We start from the raw sequence: 22,562 nt of genomic DNA, 5'->3' as shown, positions 1-22,562 counted from the left end.
TTTTCACTAGACAGGCTAGGAAAATTTGATCATATATAATACTAGAGAAGGAGAGAAAGTGTAGTGTGTGTGTGTATATATATACACACACATATATATATATGTACACACACACACACATTCTATAGTCTGTATAGAATAGGCACATATATATAGGACACATACGTATATAAATGCTTGTGTTTATGTAAGGTGGAGTTTTTAAGTCTGTGAGCCATATGGGTGTTTTCTTCCACAGAGGCAAAGAGCTAATCAAGAGAGGAAATAGAAGCTAATTACCCCACCCACCTCTGAAGCCTCCGTTAAAGCCATTTATCATCACGCTTCTCAACTTGCTTTGGGTTGGCAACTTTATAGGACGGCTGTATTTTGAAGCCTTTCTAGACTACCTATAAAAATAGTGGTTAAAAACAAAACAAACAAGCAAACAAAATACCCCATAAAGTATCAGCAATACTTGTCTTAAGTATAGAGATGGCTAGGTATGGTTCGGATGCACATTCACTGGGCAGTTAGGCTATTAGATGTGTGACTGAAAAACATCAGCTTTGAACAGAAATGTTGGAGGGGTTTTTAGAGCTAAACAAACTGAGGAGAGTTCATGATCAGCACCAACTGCTGCAGTGTGCTACAGCTGTATTTCCCAAATATTGCAAATCTTTGTACCCTTAATGCTGCTGAAGTGGTTTGATGAATTTAAAATATTTTTAACCCTGTGAAAGATAAACTGATATTAGTATCAGATTTTTCTGTAAAACGAAAAACAGAAAGAGAAAAAATATACACTGTAAAAAATATTATGTAACAATGAAAAATAAAGGTTAAAGGATTTATAGTAGAACTTCACATTTCAGGAAGTGTTTACAGATCATTAATTAAAGAAAACAGGTTGGATATTACCTCAGTTAAGTTCCATAGACTTGACTTTAGCTGTGGCCCCTTTTGTGGGACCTGAGTTTTCATATGGCATTTAAAAAGGATGCTTTTATGAGCCTCCAGATGTATTAGCTAAATAGTTGGTACACACAATATTACCAGTTATTTGTAATATTGCAGGCAGCAGTAACTTGGTTAATAACAATTCAGGGGACTCAAACTGTCACCAATTCTGAGTTGTAAGTCTTGGAATATTAACATCAATTAAAGTTCCCAAGCTTTTAAAAATATCTTTTGATAGATTAAATCATTAAATTAAAGATAATACAGATAAGACACTAAAGTTAAGATAAGATAATACAGATAAGACACTAAATTCAGTGCCTCTAGTCTTAAAGTGTGAAGTACCAAAATCTTAAGGGAACAAGGGTGTCTTGCTTTTTCAGGTAGATGTGATATTGTAGTGCTTAATATTTATTGCTAAAATTAAAAGCTGGGGAATTCTTTTCTCAGGTTTATGTTGTGGGATCAAGATGCTTTGTGTGTTGATTGCAAATTTCTCTGTTTCTGAGTTCTTTATAATAGAGACACAGACAACCTAACCAGCAGTAGTGCACAGGTAATATCTTGGAGACGAAGGTCTGATTGGTTTCACATTTGTCCCATTTAATAGCTGATCTGAGATGGTCCAATCAATATATCTAAAACAATCCTTCAAATGTATACCATTACAAGCCTGCCAGTAAACCTTTTGATAATAAACAGCTCTAAATGGCACTACAGCTCCCTAATCCAGGTTCAATAAACAAATCCAAAAGAAAACCATTACTCTGAAAGTATATTTATTCTCTAAATGAGATTACAACTGAAAATCTTCATATTTAAGTATATTAATTGCAGGCCTCTGTTGCCAACAGAATGAAGCAGACTCATTCCAAGCATTAGTTGCTGTAATTAGATGTCTACTGTAAACAGCTCTTAATGTTATAATTGTAAACTGTGCAGTAGTAAAATAAATAAATAAATAAATAAATAAATAAATAAATAAACAAACATAAAGTTAGCTGGAACTAAAACCATTTATTATTTGAAGCCAGAAATGAAGCTTCGATTGCATTCTTTCACATAGTAAATTGTTAAATGTCTTTCAGATAAAAGCTGATTGCTTTCATGCAGCTAAAGAATAAATTTATTCTGACAGCACTTATTTAAATCGATGCTTAAACGTTACTCTGTTTTTATCAAACCATTAATCTCACTTAAATGTCTTTTATTTCATTATATAATGAAAAATGACATGAATGCCTATGAAAATACAACCTTTGTTTGTTTGTTTGTTTGTTTGTTTGTTTTAAAAAGGAGGGATACAAAATAAATACATAGTTCCTGGGAAAATAAGATCACAAATAGAGATGTAGACAAAGCAGTGATGTTTAATGCTTTCTTCGTCTCTGTCTTTGACATTGGTGATGGACTCTGGGACCCCTGGAGCCCTGAGTTGCAGGACTGAGACTGTGGTAATGAGAAATTCCCTACCAACCCTGGACTTGTGTGGGATTGGCTGCTCCAGCTGGACGCATATGAGTTGATGGGACCTGCTGGGCTTCATCCCAGGGTACTCAGAAAACTGGCTGATGTCATCACAAGACCTCTCTCAATTATTTTTCAGTGGTCTTGGGAATCTGGAGAGGTCCCAGTTGACTGGAAGCTGGAAAATGTTCCAATTTCCAAGAAGACTAGGAAAGAAGATCCTGGTAATGATAAGCCTGACAGTCTCTCTTCAGTGCCTGGTAAAATTATGGAGAACATTATTCTGGAAGTTACTGAAAAACACCTGAAAGACAATGGGGTCATTGGTCACAGCCAGCATGGGGTCACTAAGGGAAAGTCCTATTTAATGAACTTAATCTCCTTTTATGACAAGGTCACCCACCTGGTTGACCAAGGGAAGCCACTTGTGATCTTTTTGGATTTCAGTAAAGCTTTTGATACTGTTTCTTCACAGTAGCTTTCTGGACAAAATGTCCACCATACAGCTAGATAAACAGGTAATACAATGGGTGAACAAACAGCTGATGGTTTTGGCTCTATAGGTTAAACAACTTGGATGTAGGACTTCAAGTTATACTAAATAAGTTTGTGGACAACACTAAACTGGGAGAAGGTGTTGACTCCCTTAAGGGTAGAGAAGCCTTGCAGAGAGATCTTGACAAATTAGAGAACTAGGCAATCACCATCAATATGAAGTTTAACAAGGGCACACGCTAGATTCTGCACCTGGGACTAGACAACCCTGGCTGTACACACAGACTAGAGGACAAGAGGCTGGGGAGCCTACAACCTTCCCAGAGGCTGGGAAGCTACAACCTTTTTTTTTTTTTTAAAGTGCAGTTAACTCACAAATAAAAGCAAGTGAGAAATCTCAGTTTAAAACTAGTTTATGGTTGGTTACAAAGGGCCCTATTTATGGTTATGGGTGTGTAGCTTTTTAGGTTTTGTTTCAGTTGTTGTTCTTTAATCTGATAATTTTGTTGTTTTTGTGTAGCGTTGCTAGTCTCCTATATTGCAAAGCAGTGCTCTTGTCCTCTTGGGATCTGCCTGTGCCTGGTATTTTTCAACCTAGACTATGACTTGTCAACCTGCACTAGAATTTAAACAATTTAGGAGGTCCGTAAACTCGGTACAAACGTGTTTGTATTGTGCTATTAAAGGACTTGATGTTGTCCCAAGACCCCAACACTTGGGAGCAATCCTTTTAAAACCCGTTGCACTCGTTAACTCCTCCACCACCTCTTTGTGCCCAAAACCACGGCTGAGGCTTCCTGATTTCACAACATGCCAGCCGCTTCGGTGACCTTTCTAGAAAGATTGCCTCAAAAACGACAGCGTAAACGCGCGCCGCCCCCTCCTCCCCTCCGCACTTTATTTATTTTATTTTTTATTTATTTTTTATTTTTTTTTGAAGAGTGCCTCTCTGTTTCACTACGGCTCGGCCCCGGGCACGCTGCGGCCGCCTTTGTGCTGGCGGGGAGGCGGCGGGGCCGTGCGGCGCAGGCGGCCTGAGGCGAGCCCGCTCCGCCCACCCCCCCGCCTGAGCCCGCCGTGAGGAGGCCGCGCTCCCCTCCCCTCCCCTCCCCTCCCCTCCCCGCACCGCGCCATCGCGCGGCAGCCAATGGCGAGGCGCCCCCCGCGATTCAAACCGCGCGGCCCGGCCAATCGGCGCGCTTGGCGCCGGGCAGGGGGGCGTGGCCGGAGGCCGGACCGTTGCGCGGCCCTAACCGTCGCCTGCCGCGGCTGAGGAGGAGCGCGGCGCTCGGGGCCCGGTCGCGCTGCTCGGCGGAGGCCACGTCCCGCCCGGCCCGCTGCGGCCGGCCGCCAGGTAAGGGCTCGGCGGCGCCGGGAGGGGCGCGGACACACCCCCGCCTCCGCCGCCTGCCCGGGGGCAGCGCTCCGGCCAATCGCCGCCGCCGCCTCTCTGCGCCGGCGTCAGGGCCGCGGGGAGGCCTGGCGGGCCCCGCTGCGCTCCGCCGCTTGGAGGCTGCTGGAGGGCTCCCCGCGCTTGGGCCGCGCCGCCGCAGCGCCGCTCGGCCCCGGGGGCCTCCCCTCCCTCGTGGGGGGGCGCCGAGGGGCGGCCTGGCGCGGCGCGGCCCCTCCCCTCCCCTCCCTTCCCCCGCGGCGGAGGCCCCGCGCCAGGCCCGGGCTGGCGGTGCGGGCGGGGCCGCCCAGCGGGGCCTGGAGGCCGGGCCTCCGCCGCCTGCGGCGTGTGGGCGCCTTCCTGTCAACAGCGCGCCGCCGGGGCTCGCGGCCGCCCCTGGGTGCTCGGGGTTCAGGCGCTTTCCCTCTCCGCTGTCAGCGGTGAAAAGCACGGCTCCGAGGCCGCGGTTGGCTGGTTTTTAGCCGTTCGGTCGCTTTGTTGAGTTCAGCAGCGACTTTCCCTCTTCTGACATACACAGCGTTATCCACCAGCGTTGAGGTGTCGCAATTAATACTTAGAATCACTGGCTATATATGAACTTCCCACAGTTCTTCCAAGAAGAAACCCCGCTATTATTTTATTTTTTAATTTCTCAAAACACAGCACCTGCTGTGGTGTGATCTCCTAGGGACTACAAGCTCTAGTCATCTTCTTATTCATATTTTCTTGACTGAAATACCTTTCTGCGTATCTAGGGGGCGGGTCATTAAGAAAGACCAGAAATAGATCCATGGGGCAATATGTTTCTCTAACTAAACAGTTAGAACCATGAACCAAACAGTTTAGGGTTCAGTCAGTAGTTATTTTCTTCTTGACCAAATTTAGCTTCCAGACATTTCTGCATTAATTCACTTGGCAGAGGATGCAAAATCCTTTTGAGCCATTTACTTAGATGCCGAGTTCCTTAAGGAAGTTCATAATTACTCCAAAAAAAAACAAACCCACAAATTTTGTCTTAGGAGTCATTGAGGCTACTTGCATTCAGGTACCTATTCAGTGCAGCATTTGCTGTATGAAATAATTTGTCTTTGGAGATAATTTTGACATATATATATATATTTTGAAGCCCTTTGAGTTAAATAAAAGGTTTGCATAGGACCACAGTGAACAGTAAGCTGATGCCTTCTGATACACTGAAAATTATCAGAAACATGTGTTTGAGCTTGGAAGAGTGCTAAATTCAAAATTAATTTCTGAAATGCAAGATTTTTTGTTGTTTTGTTTTTAAGGCATCCTATCTCTCTTTTTTTTTTTTTTTTTTTTTTTGATGCCAGTAATGATTTTTGTTATCTGAAGAGATGAAAGCTGCCTTTAAATGATGTAGGTTTTTGAAGTGGGATATGTGGAATGAGGATTGCAAAACTCCCTTGCAGAGTGTACACTGGTGCAGGAGGTGGTAATTTCTGACGGGGTAACAAGTAATACTTTTTTTAGTGTTTAAGGTTTGGCATCATTATGAAGCTTTAATATTTAGAGAAAAATGGAAGAAACAAACTTTCCATTATTAATACTCTTTATCACTTTCAAATCAGAAAAGAATCTTTTTACTTGCTTAGATTAATTTACTAGTCTGGAATTTTGTATCACTGCGATCTATCTCAGGCTGAATAACTTAACACTTTTTTTAGATTCTTCTGCTTCAACCACATTTTCTAAATTCTCAAAGCCAACTCCAGCTCCATTTGAGTGCAAGATTGGAGGAGGAAAAGGTCTTGCTGCCTTTTAAAAAGAATTAAATAAGGTTTCCTTATCTTCAGTCTGTCTACTAAAACGCTGAGCTTTGAAGTTTGGCAGAGAGTTGCATTTTATTATCCCTATAAAAATGTATCTAATTTTTAAGTGGTTGTTATAAATCTTAAGAACCAATTTTAAGGCATAGATCGGGTTAGGACATCTGGTGAAATTCGTGCCTGGACTTGGTATAGAGGACTAGAACTTAGATTACATTTGGAAGAGGAGGAGGAAGCTGTAACTGAAAGAGATTGGGGGAAGAGCTGTAGTAGACACAAACCTCTTAGAGAGAGTTGGCTTGTGGCTAAGAGAACTGGACACAGAAACAGATGTGACATTGAGATCAAATCTTGAGCCCAAATGTGGTGATGAGGAAGTGCAACTCATTCAGTGAACAAGGGCAGAAAAGGCAGTAACCCCCAGGGAATTAAGTAGGACCAAGGAGAGGATGAAAAGAATTTCAGATGAAAGTAGAGAAATTGTATTTCATAGAGTCGTAAGGAACAAGGGTATGCAGTTTAAGGGGGTTAAACTCTCTGGAAAGAGACAGAGTTGAATGAATTGAAATTCAGGAAGAGTAAGAAAGTAACAAGGGATTGTGGCAAGAAACTGTTGGTAGAAAACAGATGAGCTGGAAGAGCCTGTGCCTACAGTACAAACATGGACTAGACCTCTTAAGTTCGTGGAGGTGCCAATTTTACTGATTGGCAAGCAGCAGTGAAATTAACTGATAAAACTTACTGTCTTAACTTCCTGAAATATTATACAGCGAAGAGGATGGTCAGCTATTTCTGTTCTGAAGCAAATCATGATATTAACAGGAAATGAGGCAATTTTGCTGAGTTCTTGTTTTCTTTCTGATGTGGAGACCTACACAGGTATAAAATGTACCAACAGCAGGAACATCAGGCAGTGCCAAAAGTAAAGCTGACTGAACAGCCTTCTTTAGCTCTGCCCCCAGTGCGTTATGATGGTTTGCCAAAGAACCTGATTTTTTGCTGCAGGTTAGTTAATGTGTAATGAATGAGTATCTAGTTCAATATTTGTTTTCCAATCATTTTGTGGGGCTTCACATAGCAAACAAGATTTAAAAAATGCTTTGAAACAGAAACTTTTGCTGATTTTTTTTTTCTATTTCAAGTTCCAAAGTTCATTATACACATGGTGATAGCATGTAAGTTTCTGTGTATTTTACCCTAGATTTGTAAGATACCCTCACTCTATGTTGAGACCTGAGTCAGAATTTCAGGTAATAAGAATACCTTTTAGTATAGTTACTTATTTTTAGATGGCAATAGCTTAATATCAGGAACTTTTCAAAGTATTTCACAGGGCTTTATATTTAAAGGCATGATTTCAAGTTACAGTTTTTTCAGTACGCCAGCACAGGGGACCAAGGGCAGTAGTCAGTTAAGCCATATTCTGCTAAAATCAAGTAAAAACCTTATGGTGCAGACAGGGATGAAATAGGTGGAAAAAAGAAAATATTCAATCCGTATAGGAGCCAGAATTCTGGTGTTCCCTAGCTTTCGAATGTTTGTCGTAACAAATTGAAAGGCATAAGTAATGTGGCTAATCACAGAATCATAAAATGGTTTGGGTCGGGAGGTCCCCATAAAGATCCTCTAATTCCAGCCCCCCTGCTGTGGGTAGGGGCACCTTCCACTGGACCAGATTGTCCAAAGCCTCATTGAACCAGCCTTGAAAACTTCCAGGGATGGGGCTTCCACAACTTCTCTGGGCAACCTGGGCAAGTAACATGTATGGAATAGACTGGTTAAAATAATAACATGTTATTTTCGCATTTAGGGATGAAAGCTTATGTAATTTTTTAGAACCACAGAAAAGGAGGGTTAGAGGATGTTTAGATGTCGTCTCATTTACTTTTTTTCCCCCCTCTAGATAGAATCAACTACATATATGTACTGGGTCAAATATATAGCCTGCTTTTGATGGTCTTTGATGGAGATTATGTAGAAGAATTATCTAGATGTACTATTAATGCATTTGGAACATTTTTCGTAGCATCTAACTACAGTCTTTGCTCTATTTTAAACCTATTTCTTCTGTCTAGTATTTGGGAAATGCATCACTTTTTTTTTTTTTTAATCAGGAAGCTTTTTGCATATTTAAGCTGAAGAGTTATTTACTTTAAAGCTTCCCTCTTCCAGCCTAAATGATGTGTAGACAGTAGGGGAAAAAAATAAGCTTAATATTTGGACGTCATAACTATTAACTTACTTATTTTCTAGGATTTGGAAAATGCCGAACCGAAGGTTTGCTGATGGCGAGGTGGTGATGGGTCGTTGGCCAGGAAGTGTCCTGTATTATGAAGTACAAGTGACTAATTACGATGATGTTACTCATCTTTATACTGTTAAGTACAAAGATGGGACTGAACTTGCTTTGAAAGAAAGTGATATAAAGGTGAGTATGCCTTCACAGAAATAACAGTATTGCTAATGGAAGGGTATATTGATTTTTGTGATGCAGATAAGAATACAATTTATGATTGCATAGTTGTTTTGCATATTTTTCATTAACTGTCTCCAAGAAATTGGTGCTAAACAATAGTTCTTCATTATGGGGCATCTCAAGTTCAGCATACTGTCCGTGTTTTTAAAGAAGCGTCATTATTTTCTTTAAGTTGTAAAAGCAGTGATACCTTTGGGGTGAAAAACGTCCTTCAGGAACTCTATAATACAGAGATTGCTTATAAAAATTATTTTCAGGTACCTTAGAAAGCCAGTAATTAGAGGCTTGATATTAATGTAGGTGAACTATACTTTTACCTTTTACTGGCAGTGTGTGTGAGCGACTGGCTTCTTTTTGGACAAAATGGTTTGGGCTTGAGCTAGAAAAAGTTGTTCATTGCTTTAAGAGTTTCTAACTTGTTTACTTTGTTTGCAGGTTAGCTAACTCTGAGAAAGTACCTTCCTTTGTTGTAAAGCGTTTGTGCCTTATGAAAGTTGTATTGTGTAACTGTTACATGGCAAAATCAGAATTGCAGACTCCACTGAGAAATTAAAATGTATACTTGTGGGGAAAACCTTATGGAATCACTTTTCATATCTAATATAATGATTTTTAGCTGACTTAATTTTTTCACATTTGAGTTGTGTTGCATTATGTAGATCATTGCATCTTGACATGGCAAATGTATTAATAAAGCCAAGTAAATGAAATGGTAGCCTTAATGGAAGTCATATACAAAGGCTTAAGTGAATAGTAGGCTTATGAGTTTGGTGCTCACATTTATAGATTGTCCTGATTTCTGTAGCTTTGACAGGAATTGTCAGCAGTTGGACTTTGGACAGGATTATTTAGGTATTACCAGCAAAATGAGTGTGCTATAATTACTTTTTCTTAACACTGTTGTGCATTATCTATTAAAAAAAATGAAAAGATAGTTCTGTGAAACTAAATGCCAGAGTCGTCTTCACAAAAAAATAATGCTTCTAAAGCTATTCTTTGGAGTGTCTAAGACAAGATTTTGCTTTCTTCCCCTTTTTCTGTTAGTCCCAATCATCGTTCAAGCACAGGAAGAGCCAGTCTTCTTCAAGTTCTCCTTCCAGAAGAAGTACTAGCAGGTCTCGATCTAGATCTCCTGGTCGGCCAGCAAAAGGCAGACGCCGTTCTTCTTCCCAAAGCAGAGAACATAAAGATGACAAAAAGAAAATTATTCAGGAAACCAATTTAGCTCTACTGGTATTGTTTTGCTTGCTTGTTTGTTCTTGGTTGCAGCATCACTTTTTTCCCCCAAAACATATTTTTATTTATACTGGGTTTATTACTGTAAGAGCCAGGTGTACTTCATGTTTCCTGAACAACATAATTAGGTGCAAAAACGTATCATAGAAATGCCTTATTACTTAGCAAATAGGCTTTCTAGCTTGCCACGTTGTGAAGAAATCGAAATCTTCTGTATGAATTCGGTAGTACTGTAAACAGTGTTTCTTCCACCCCATGTAGTCTTAAGATGTCTTCACATGAATACCTGTCTGAGATGTGGTCCCTAGAACTGGAAATTATTTTGCTATTTGCTATTGAAAATAGACCTTAGTTTTAGTTGGGCTTAAACTAAACCAAACCACCTTAAATTGAACGGACCATGTGTTCGTTTTAAGTAGCTTGTAGCCAGTGGTTACACTTTGGACAAAAAGATTAAAATATCGTTGTTCTTCTGGCTTTTAATTGAGAAGTTGGATTGATCTGTGGTTTTTTGTTTGTTTGTTTGTTTTTTATGACTAATGACCTGGTCCTTTTATACAAAGCTTGTGTTAAAATAAAACACAACAATGAGTTGTCTTCCTCCAGTTGTATAGATTAGAGTGTTTTTGGAAGAGAATTTCTTAGAAGGTTGTTTAATAGAAAACCCAACTTTCACACTCGTGCATAGCACTGCCATGTACAGGACTCTGAAATTTCCTCTGTTTTAATAATATTACTAAATATGCATGTATTTTGTACTTGGCACTTCCTACTGATGAATTAAAAATAGAGTTTCCAAGTTACCTCTTAATTCCACTCTTAATTAAAAAAAGCAAAAAGCATAGCAACCTTTTCCTTTTTTTAAATGGCTTTTCTTCCCTTCTTTCTGAGCTGAAACTGTCTGTGCTTAGGATGTTGAACCTGCTTGTTTTCATGTGGAGGAAACCAGAGCAGTTTCAGTTGAAACAAACTAGATCCTTAGTGTCCTTAATTGTTCACTTTATACTTGCACTTAATGGAGATAAAATTTTCAGAAAGCTAAAATTATATTTCTTTTAATCAGAAACCAAGTGAAAACAACACCAGAAGGTACAATGGTGAACCTGACAGCACAGAGAGAAATGACACATCCAGCAAAATCTTGGAGGTATAACCGCAGAGAATGTTGTTTTATGTTTTAATGTTTGTCCATAGAAAGTGATTTTTTCAGTCAAATCAGTTCTTTATTCCTGATGGCTAGCTAATGCACGGAGCAGAATAACTGATGGTTAGACCAGAAGGGAAGAGGGTGGGAACGGATAACCCACACTGGAACAGCTGCTGAGTATTTAATTTTGACTTACATGATTGCAGTGATAGTGGGTTTAGCGGGTTCTTAATTTAAAATGTATGTTTAAATAGTGTGTAGAAGTAGAATATATTGTATATTGTTGTGTTACAATGAATAATGTCCTGAGTAAAATAAGGTAAAGTAACTAGTTTTTTTTAGTAAAATCTTTTCATTCATGCATTATCAGCAAAAATTGAAACCAGACCTGGAAATAGAGCGTGTGCTTGATCAGTACAGCTTGCGTCCAAGAGAAGAAGAAAAGAAAAAAGAAGAGATATATTCAGAGAAAAAGGTTTTTGAGATGGTAAAAACTACTGAGAAAGTATCATCAAAAACAAAAGAACTGGAGTTTGGTGGAAGATTTGGTATGTGTGCAAATTTTAGTAATAGTAGAACTTCACATTTTTTAGTTATTGACCATACTGTCCTATGAAGGACTGTTTTTCCTGTTTCTGGGCCTTAGTTGCAGACTCCAGAATCATATGACAGTGCTTCAGTCACAGTCTAGAGTGATTTTGGTAAAAGTCAAAGAAATGCTCTAACATATGGTTCTCTAGTGAAATGTTGTGGAGATCTTGATCCTGCACAGTGAGATTTGAGTATTTTATAAATCTTATCGGAAGTAACTAGCAAAGTTTTTTACATTTTTAAAGCTAAGTGCTTCAAACCTGGTAGTTTGATTCGTGATTCTTTATACTTTTTTGTTGTTGTTTTGACAGTTTTAAAGGGATGTAATGGATGCAATCCTTTGGGTTGGTTATGTGACCCCCTGTGGGAGTGAGAGGAATGTCTCTGTATCCTATTATGTGATTGAGGGATTGCTGCTGTCTTGTTGCAGGGATAGACGATGATTTCTGTGCTGCTAATGTTAGTATCAAGCTTTATTAGTGGGATCAAAAGTAGTTGTTTTTTTTTTAATTTTTCTCATGCTCTCATGCTTATCTTCTAATACTGCATTATGTCTGTTTACAGGGACCTTTGTGCTGATATTTTTCCTACCTGCTACTGTATTCTACTTGCTGTTGATGTGTGAACAAGACGACCCCAGCCTTATGAACTTCCCTCCTCCTATGCCAGCACTTGAAAGTCTCTGGGAAGCTAGGGTGTTTGGTGTCTTTCTTCTGTGGTTTTTCCTTCAAGCTCTGTTCTACTTACTGCCGATTGGAAAGGTAAGCTGTTCAGTAGCAATTGCATCTTTATGGATAGTTGATTTGTGAGTTAGGCTGAAAGATGAGGTATGTTCATAATGCAGTGATTTTTGAAAGCAAATTAATTTCTTTTTCATATTAAGCTGACAGATAGCTACTGCTGATTTCTCTAAGCTTAAGAGAACACAGTTTGTTAGGAAATTAATGGCTATGCATTTCATAAGTTCTATAGTGGAAGAGGCAGAAAGCATAACATAGCAATTCAAAGCATGGATAAAATTTACGTAGCAGAATTCTAGAAGAATTCCAGGTATCTGACTTTTAAACCCGAAAACTGTTTACCCAGTTTCAGTTACTGATATTCAGTAGAAAAAAAACTTCCCAGAAATTAAGATTACTTTCTAAAGCATGGAAGATCATATTAACTATTCTAGCCATATTAATCAGGCAAATGGTCTATTACAGTCTTCTTGTGACTTAAGGGATATTGCCAGGTTCTGAAAGAATACTAGAATAAATAGATCAGTCTGCCAAATTGTTCTGTTGGTACACCTGTTAAAAATGAGTGGAGCTGCTGCTCTGTTTTCTTGATGCTAGGAATAAGATTTTATTTTTTTTATTTGAAACTGGTACCCTTTTTCTTTTGATATCCAAAGTGTGCTTTTAAAAACAGTGCATGGTCTTCAGATTTGAATACATCCAGCTAGTTAACTTGATTTGTGGTGGTGATGATGGAGATGTCCGTGATCGTCCTTCCCTTTCCAGTGCTCTCAAACTATTTTGTTGAAACATTATTGTTTTGTCCTTCCTAGGTTGTGGAAGGCCTACCTCTTTCAAATGGAACAAAACTGCAGTACAGGATAAATGGTAAGATGTGCTCGTTCTGAAATTTGAACCCCCTACCTGATTTGTAGTGCTCAGTACCACAAATTAATGATAACAAATAAAGAAAAATGCACTCTATAGTTAACCTAGATATCTGTTGTAAATTTATCATGAAACATGAGGCTCTTTTTGGAGCAGGATGGTTAGTAATGAAGGAACTAACTGCCACAAGAGCAAGGCATTAGATTATGCAGGGCATCTGTTTTACCATCCAGCTGTGCTTGGTGACGCTTGTCATATTCATTACATAATTGCTAAATAGGCAGTTACCTATTGGATTGTTAAGAATGCTTGTGTAACAATGACTGTTACAAAAAGGAGATGTTCAGGAATGATCTGAAGAAATGTTATCCCATGTTTCTTAGGTCATCTTTTTGGATGTCTCTGATTTACAGACTAGTAAAAAGTGTGTTGTAGTTGATCTAGGATGTTCTTGCCTGTCAAAGAACAGTTCTGAGTCTTTGTTCAGCTATGATTTCATTTCCTATTTATCAGGCAAGTTTCTCACCTACATGTAAGTTTAGAGTACGGTTCAACACCCTTGAGCAGTCCTGCTTTTCCTGGCTTAAAGAGGAGAGTGTAGTTTGCCTCACCAGGTGTTCCAGACCACCTATTTGATTCATAGTCAGTTCAAAGACACTGCCTGTTGGTAAAGGAATTAAAATATTACATTAATAAGTTCAGTGGTGTTTTGTCATAGTCTTGTAAGATGCACCATTTTTAAATCTCACTTTAAGATGGAATAGGGCTACAATACTGGTAAACACTTAAATCTTGGAAGTAAATATGCAGACAGGCAGGACTGGGTAGATTCTAAGAATGACTTCACTTTTTTCTTTTTTAATTTTTACTAATATGGTTTTCTTCTACATCCCCTAGGGTTTTATGCTTTTGTTTTGACTGCTGCAATTATTGGAATATTATTATATTTTCAATTCGAACTTCATTATTTGTACGAACACTTCCTGCAGTTTGCAGTATCAGCTGCAGTTTTTTCTATGGGATTGAGCATTTATCTGTATATCCGGTCCCTGAAAGCACCTGAGGAAGACCTAGCACCAGGTGGAAATTCTGGTGAGTTAATATTTTGGATAATTTCCCTACAGTTATTTGCTACTGTTTTGTATTTATGAATTAAAGGTTAGATTTAAGGCAGGTTATTGTAGTACTAACTCTTGCTTTTTCCAAATGCAGTGTTAATGTTGCAAGTTGGCATTTTTGTTCATATGCAGATACTGTAAAACACTTAAATTTTTTTTGTTGGATTATCTTGCACAAGTTACTGGTATGGGTAAACCCCAGCAAGAAGCTAACTACCATGCATGCATTTGCTCACTCTCCCTGTTTTGGTGGGGGAGAGAATCAGAAGGGCAAAAGTGGAAAAAACTCATGGGCCTGAGATAAAGACAAGTAAAAGGGGGAGAAAAAAAAAAAAGGCAAAAAGCAATTGCTTGCCACCAGCCAACTGATGCTGAGCCAGTCCCTGAGTAATGGCGAGTAATGGCAACCTCTGGCAAGTCCCCCATACTCCTCCTACCCCCCTTTTTCCCATTTTATTTTTCTGAGCACGATGTTGCATTATATGGAATATTGCTTTGGTCAGTTTGGGTCACCTGTCCCCAGCTTTGTTCTCTCCCAGCCTCTTCTCTGCACCCAACCTATGTGCTGGGAGGGGCAGAGTGAAAAAATAAAGGAAACCTAGATGCTATATTAGCATTATTCAACAATAGCTAAAATGTGTTATCAACATTGTTTTGGTCACAAATCCAAAACTTGGCACCATAGAAGTTACTTTAAAGAAAATTAATTATACCCCAGCCAAAACTGGCACACTATATCGACCCAAACTAGTACACTTAAAAATGTCTTGGCTGGTCTAGTCCTGTACTTACGAGAAAAGAGTTTTGATTTTGTTTTTTAATTTTTCTGTATTTGTGAAGAGGCTTATGTAGTTATCTTCATAGTACCCCAGTTGGTGGGACTTTTCCAGAAACAACTGGAAGGAAAAACTGAAAAGACATTTCAGTTAAGACATTAAGACATTCTGGCAGTGGGAAGTCAGGTACAGAACTAGAAGTAACAGTGGTTGTTAGCTGTTAACTCAATGCAGGGTGTCTAGAAGTTCAGGTAGTATTTTCCTTGTCCTTCTCTTGATACGCGGGTTGTTGTCATGGCTAAAGGAATTATTCACAGAGAAGAGTAAAGAAGTAGGAAGAAAAGTGGAATAACTTGGTATTAAGATCATCATGGATGATCTTCAGGGTAAGGCTGAAAACAAGGAATAAAGTCAAAGAGAGATAAGACTACAGTAACTTCTGAAGCGTTTAGCCCTTCTAATAAATAAGATACCTGTATCTCTTAAAATACAAACCATTGCTTCATACTTTGCATATACTCTCAAATATTTTTTGCCAAAATGTTGCTTTTTTATTTATAATGACAGTACTTTTAGTATAGAGTAGCAAGTGCCTTATAGGGAACATAGTGATGGATAAAAGGACTGATATTTCTAACAAGGAGTGTGTCTCATCTGCAGGGTATCTTGTTTACGACTTCTTTACTGGACATGAATTGAACCCTCGTATTGGCAGTTTTGACCTTAAATACTTTTGTGAGTTGCGTCCAGGATTAATTGGCTGGGTGAGTCAGTAATCTGAGCTACTTCGTGACTTTTTTCCATGATAGATGCTAAGAATACAATATTTACTTAAAAACAGGAAAAATACACAGTTTTATGTTGATAAATTTGTAATGACTATTTTTATTTACTTTAGGACAACTACAAATCCTACATTTCTTTGGTTTGTGAAAAATGAAAACTTCTTTTTAAAGTACTCATGCTGAGGCTACTGCTTCAGAAAAGTGGTTAGTTACAAACTGTTGTCTCTGAACAGATTTTTTTTTTTTTTTAATTTAAGTACCAGTCAAACCATCTATATTAAAATGTACTATAGTATGATCGAAAAAAACACTTGCTTTTACAAGGAAAACTTGTAATAAAATATTTTTTTTAACTAGGTTGTTATAAACTTGGTGATGCTCTTGGCTGAGATGAAGATACATAATCAGAGTATGCCATCTCTGTCAATGATACTCGTGAACAGCTTTCAGCTTCTTTATGTGGTAGATGCTCTTTGGAATGAGGTAAATAAACCTTCAACCCTGTATTAAACTGAAACCGTTTCTAATTGCAGTGTTTACATAATGAGGCTTTGTGAATTCTAAATTGCATCTTCCATGTTTCTAGGAAGCTGTTCTGACTACAATGGATATTACCCATGATGGATTTGGATTCATGCTCGCATTTGGAGATTTGGTATGGGTTCCATTTGTCTACAGTCTGCAGGCCTTCTATTTAGTTGGACATCCTACTGCAATTTCTTGGCCTGCTGCTGCTGCAATTATTATTCTGAATGGTAAGTTATAGTAGATGTTAATGTTACTGATAGTGACAATGTAGTACTAACTGTTAATTTGAGTTGTAAGGTGGGGGAGCTTCCACTGGGATGCAGTAATCATATTTTCTCTGTTAAGCACAGTTGGAGGACGCATGTGTTTGGCTATTGTTTAAAACAAAGAATGTGATATGATATTATTAAAGGAAGGATAAAGGAGAATCTGGACACCTATCTTGTTCGGTTGAGAAACATTTTTAGATGGATACAATCTAGACAGAGTTACAACTTAAAATGCATAGAATAGAGTGTTGCAGTTGCGTTTTAACATCACATCTGGAAAAGTATTGCTTCCTACTTTGAGTGTTTCTTCTAAAAACAACAAAAAAAACCCTGTTGGCTACAGTTTATTGAAGCTAGGGGAAAAGAGGTTTTGCTGTTTGTTTTTGTTAATTTTTATCTCCTTCCCCAATGCCCAATATATATATAGGCACTATTTCCACACATCTCAGTGGAAATAATCTTCCAGCTGAGAACTTGAGAATGGATCTCATGTCTTCAGGGGACCTTAGATTTGCACCGATGTGGCCTTCTAGTTTGTTCCTTTTATCTAAGTAGTGAACTTGAAATAAAAAGTTAATTGTGAGCTTGACAAAATTGAAACACTTAGAAAGCGAAGGCATACATTTAATGTGTGTGATCCTCTTCAGATACAAATCTAAAGCTCGATGCAAAAATACAGCTCCTACTAGATCTTAGAAGTTGATCATTAACTTGTGAAAGCACACAGAACACAGTTTTCCAGTAGCATTTCTGCCTTGCTAGAGCTCTGAGATCTGGAGAATGTCTTTTCCTCAGAGACATAACTGATTTCAACGTAATAAGACTGACAGAAGGCATATGAATGCTTTTGAAGGTCAGGAAACAGAAAACACAGAATACGCAAAATAAATATTTTTTTTTTCAGGTATTGGGTATTACATATTCCGTAGTGCAAATTCTCAGAAAAATAGTTTCCGAAGGAATCCAGCAGATCCCAAATTGGCCTGTAAGTGATTTTTTTTGATTTCTTCAACTTGCTTTACAGTGTCTCTTTGGAATATTGATGTGCACGTTTCATTGTTGTATTGACTACAATACTCTCTTCACAGATCTGAAATTCATACCCACTGCAACTGGAAAAGGGCTTCTTGTTACAGGTTGGTGGGGTTTTGTCCGTCACCCTAATTATCTCGGTGACATCATCATGGCATTAGCATGGTCCCTACCCTGTGGTAAGTTCCTAAAATGAAAGTGGATTTTATTTAAATTGTTTTGGCATCTGACTGGTTTTGAAATGCAAAGTGATAATTATGAGATGATAAAAGCTGGAATTAAATGAATGGCAGCTTTACATGTTGCAAGGTTGATATGACACCTATTTTCTCTTAAATCTTCTCCTTTATATCTTAATATAGATTTGACACTTAGTTCTGACACTTGGTCATTCAATAATGCTGGGGTTTGTTTGCTAATAAATTCTTACTTTTTTCATTTTAAGGCTACTAGCTGTGCTATAGCGTTTCCATAGAGAGTTTCTAGAAAGTTGCAAAGTTCTTTCAAGTTAGAAAAATGGCTTTGGGCTCCTCACTTGCCTCAAGGCAATAATAAATAAATAAATACAAACACGTGTATAAAACACATAAATCAAAACACAAAAAAGAGCGTGGCAGGTCTTCTGAGGCAGACCTACTCCACCTCGTGGCACAATTGGATTTTTGCAGGCTGTGAGACATACACAGTTACAAAAGAGTGGGTCTTTGACCAAGTGGTTAGGGCCTTGACCAGGAGCATCAGCAAGGACAGGCTGCTGGAGTTGAAGTGTACCTCCAGACATTTTGGACTTTAATTGAAATTAGGCAATACTGATTAGCATATACACTTGCAGACTGTATCTTGGAAGAGGGTTCCTACATGAAAATGATGGACTTGAGTTCTCTGCCAGTAACTGCTTGGGGGAAGTGGGAGGGAAGTTTAGTGTGCTCTGAGCAAAGGTAGAGTTTACTATTTACCTACAAAACAGAGAAAACCTTGGGGGGCTCGTATGTGGCAGCCCTGTGCTGCAGAAGCTTAACTATTTGTGTGTTTGATAGCTAAAGAACTTAGATATTGGACAGCTTTACAGACATTGAGGGAGAAGTTGGTGGATTTTAAGACTATGAATTTTAAGGATTATTACTTGGGGAGGGGCGGGGGGGGAGCGCATTTATGTGCAAATATGTCACAATAGTTGTACCATCCTGATGAATGTTTGATACTCTACAATGAGTAAAAGGTGCTTCAGTTTGTAATGAGTTTACGTCAACACGTGTTAATAACTAAAATTTTTGGTATTTTTAATGTATTAAAAATGATGTTCCTCACATTTTTTTTCTGCAGGTTTTAATCACATTTTGCCATATTTCTATGTGATTTATTTCATCTGCTTGCTTGTTCATCGGGAAGCTCGTGATGAACATCATTGTAAGAAAAAGTATGGCTTGGCATGGGAAAGGTATTGTCAGCGTGTACCATACCGCATATTTCCTTACATTTACTAGAGCGCTCCAGATATCTGTTTTGCAAATTACTTCTAAAGTTTCTTTGCAAATAAAAATATACCTCTTACCTTTGCACTTGGTCAATTTATTTAGGCTTTAAAAAAAAAAAAGTGACCAAACAGTGGAGTGCATCAACGAGTATTTGCAAGTAATCCTAAATCCGTGAGTTATGTGAACTGACTGTCTGTGACCTCAATTTAAAAAAAAATTGTGAATTTTAAAAAGTCTTGGAGCCCTAATTTTTCAAGTTAAATTTTATTTAGAATCCTGAGTTTACACATTTTTTTATTACGTTAATTAAGCACTGTGATGTAAAGTATATTATTTTCTTAATACAATAAACATGGAAGTTCCACCCAGATAATTTTTTGGTGTTACTTGTACCATCTAACTTCAGATGTCTGACTTATTTGCCTGAATTGGAGGAGCAGGCAGTGCTTTTTGGTCAGTGAAGCTACAGGTGGAAAATTCAGCCCCTGCAAGATTCCTCCCCCTTCTAGCTTTTTTGTTAGTGGGATTTTTGGTCAGGAAGGTTCAGGTGCCCCCTTCTGACCAGCGTCTGTAGAAGGGATGAATGGACAGAATGAGGAGGAGGGCACAAATACTTCCTCACTATTCTTGAAGCAACTTCAACAGGGGCCAAGAGGGACTCTGTGCTGCCCCTGGACCCTCTAGAGGGACGCCACACTTCTGGCTCAGATTCCTGAAGGTAGATGATACAAGCGCTCACTTCAGCTGCAAATGGAGCTGAAGAAGTGAGTAGCTAATCCTAATCCTGCATCTAGAAACAAACACAGGGGTAGCAAAAGTTGCAATGATGCATGACTGAAAAGAGTAAAATGACCATAGTTGGCTTATTCCAATCTTTGTAAAATATGTCTTAATGTACCATAGCATTTACTGAGTGTGTATAATAAAGCTTCCATGTTTTTGCTGTACAGTGTTTGGATTTGAAAATGTGATAACCTTTTTAGGAGCAGGAGACATTTTTTAACTAAATCAATTTCCAGCCATTAAAAAAAAGTTCATTTAATAAAGATTTTTGTAAATTAATGTATTAATTCTCAAAACAATTGAAGTGTTCATGACAGATATGCTATGAAAATGTAGGAAGTGCTCCTCATTCCAAAGTTTTTTTTTTGAATTTGGCATTGCTACCTCATATGTAGGTTTTGCCTTTTGTACTGTTGCAGATAGAGAAAATAGCTATTTTTTGCTACTGCTATTTAAAACATTTTTTACATGAGCCTGTGGTTTAACTTGACCACTTCCTAATATATTTTTGTATATATTTGACTTTTTAACTGATGTATGTGTTCTAGTCATTAGCTGTGTTCTTTGTCTAACTGGCTGTAAATCAGATGCCATTTCAGTATTTACTTAAGTAGAATAATTTTATATTTTACTGAAATAATCTTGTATTGATTAACTAGAACTACTATTCTGTCTTCACAACTGATAACTTTTCACATACTTCATAAGTGAGGTTTATAGCACAAATTCTTTCAAAGCTTATTAGAATCTTAAATGTGTAGTAGAGAAGGAATTGCAGGTACATTTGCAGTTGCTTGTGGGAAGGTTATTAACAAATCAGAATGTTGCTATTTTTAATTATGGTCAGTTCTCTTGAAATGTTGATGTAATTGAAATTTAGCATGTGGAGTTTCTTTTTTTTAATTAAAAATCCTCTTTTTGTACACAGACGTTTTTAATGGTAATTGTACATTTAAAGTGTATATAATGTAGCTTGCTGAGCTTGATTTTTCGAGTGTCTTCAGAAAATCTGTATTTTGATGTTGTAAGGAAAATGTTTTAGGACAAGTACGTTGCTTGCTGGAAAAAGAGCAGTGCCTGTAACAACACTGAAGAGCATTCACTCCTGTGAAGTAGCAGATGAAACTGGGATTATTTTTTTTATGATTGCTCAGTGGGTTAATGGGAAACGTAGCAATCATTTATCTGCACGAGCTGGTGTTTTAACTGCAGCTGGTGTTTTAAAACTATACTGAAGCTGGGGACGTTTTAACTCACCCTGTGAACTCTGAGATGCTACTGCCATCCCAATTTTATCTGTTGCCATTACAAGATTATTAAAATGTAATTCAGACTCCTTTTATTTCAGAAACAGATCTTGATTGATAATAACTTGAGTTTGTTCATTTACATGCTGAGTTTTATGTGAATTTGATTTTGAAGTAATTGTTTTTAATACAAACAAGCCTATAAGCTAAAATAAAGCTCTTGCTTAAAATTTTGTAGTACATTTTTTTTGCTAGTTTATGGTGGTGTCTGATTAAAAACTCACAATGGCAAACGTGCGTCTTTACCTAGTAACATGAATCAAAGGTCCTTTCTCACTGGTGGTTTTTCTCTGGAAATTTCAAGAAGAGGAGATCGATCCATTTAAAAGATGTCAGTTTCTTTTTGTAACAGATTTGGTTATTGACTTAGAAGGCAAATATCTGGCCAGACTGCAAGACTTACGCTCACAGCATGGGACAGCTCTCGTAAAGGTGATTCAGGGTAGTTTCTTGAAAACAAGACATCAGATCTCCAAAACAGCTTTCTTTGTGCTAATGTAGGAAGGGCGAGTAAGTGTAAAGGTAAGAGCTCAGATACCGTAAGAAGCGGCAAGTGTGAAGGAAACTTCCTTCTGGCTGATACAGCTCCATATCTAGTTGTCAAGTATGAAGAGAGCAGTGCTAAGTTTCTTGGGGAGAGGTAAAAAAGAAGAGACTGTGAGATTATAAAAGGAAAAAATGGGATTAGCTATTTCAGGGAATCCTAGTAACTGGAAAGAGAGGTTGGAAGAGTGCTTTAAGCCAAGACAGAAACTTTTTAAAAGTAAAACCTAGGAGTTGAATGAACCAAGAAATGAATCCATTTTGATTATGGAGTTGTGTCCAGTGTTATCTTGGGAGATACGGTTTCCACATAAAACATACCTGGTGCTTGAAGTTCTTGTAACGCCCTTCTTTGTGTATTCCGTACTGTTTGGTAAGCGCTGAGGTCACACTGCAGACAGCAGCACGTCCTCTCCCCACTACTTAGCTGACTACTTAGCTGTCCTCACAACACGTCTAGGAACAGAATGGCTTTGACACAACTGCGCCTATGACCGAGTTCATTCAAGCTGGTGGACGAGGTAAAAGCTCTGGACAAGCGAAGGGGAGGGAGGGATGGATGGACATACAATATGATCACTTTAATCTCATTTCTCTAAGAATCCTTCCTGAGAAAACAAAACAAACCAGAATGGAACAGAACAAATGAAACAAGCAGCTAGCTTGCTGGAGACATTGTTTGGGAAACAGTGAAAACACTTGCAGACAAAAACATACCAAAGGACTAACTCTTTGAGCTTAATTCTAATCAAACAGCATAACCTCAAACTCCTGTTTATCTTCATAACAGGCTGGTACAGTAACATGT

General features: G+C 38.3%; 1 protein-coding gene across 1 annotated transcript; it reads left to right on the top strand.

Annotated features, from left to right (window-relative positions):
• Positions 1-4,100: 4,100 nt before the first annotated feature.
• On the top strand, positions 4,101-21,381 carry LBR (lamin B receptor). Its single transcript, XM_084512549.1, has 14 exons — positions 4,101-4,255; positions 8,335-8,509; positions 9,602-9,790; positions 10,857-10,940; positions 11,311-11,488; positions 12,096-12,292; positions 13,084-13,138; positions 14,036-14,230; positions 15,693-15,796; positions 16,175-16,300; positions 16,404-16,572; positions 17,519-17,599; positions 17,703-17,825; positions 18,970-21,381. The coding sequence occupies exons 2-14, from the start codon at positions 8,345-8,347 to the stop codon at positions 19,128-19,130; spliced, it is 1,827 nt and encodes a 608-aa protein (XP_084368675.1). The 5' UTR covers positions 4,101-4,255; positions 8,335-8,344; the 3' UTR covers positions 19,131-21,381.
• Positions 21,382-22,562: the final 1,181 nt, after the last annotated feature.

The sequence above is a fragment of the Aythya ferina genome (assembly GCF_964211825.1).
Source record: "Aythya ferina genome assembly, chromosome: 3".
Taxonomy (NCBI): domain Eukaryota; kingdom Metazoa; phylum Chordata; class Aves; order Anseriformes; family Anatidae; genus Aythya; species Aythya ferina.
Note: the sequence above shows the minus strand (reverse complement) of the source record. Positions and strands in the feature narration are given on the sequence as shown.

Coding starts and splice junctions, on each gene's coding strand:
- LBR (XM_084512549.1), top strand. CDS start 8,345: ATGCCGAACCGAAGGTTTGCTGATGGCGAGGTGGTGATGGGTCGTTGG. Junction 11,489..12,095: donor GGAGTTTGGTGGAAGATTTG/GTATGTGTGCAA, acceptor GTCTGTTTACAG/GGACCTTTGTGCTGATATTT. Junction 17,600..17,702: donor AGCAGATCCCAAATTGGCCT/GTAAGTGATTTT, acceptor CTCTCTTCACAG/ATCTGAAATTCATACCCACT.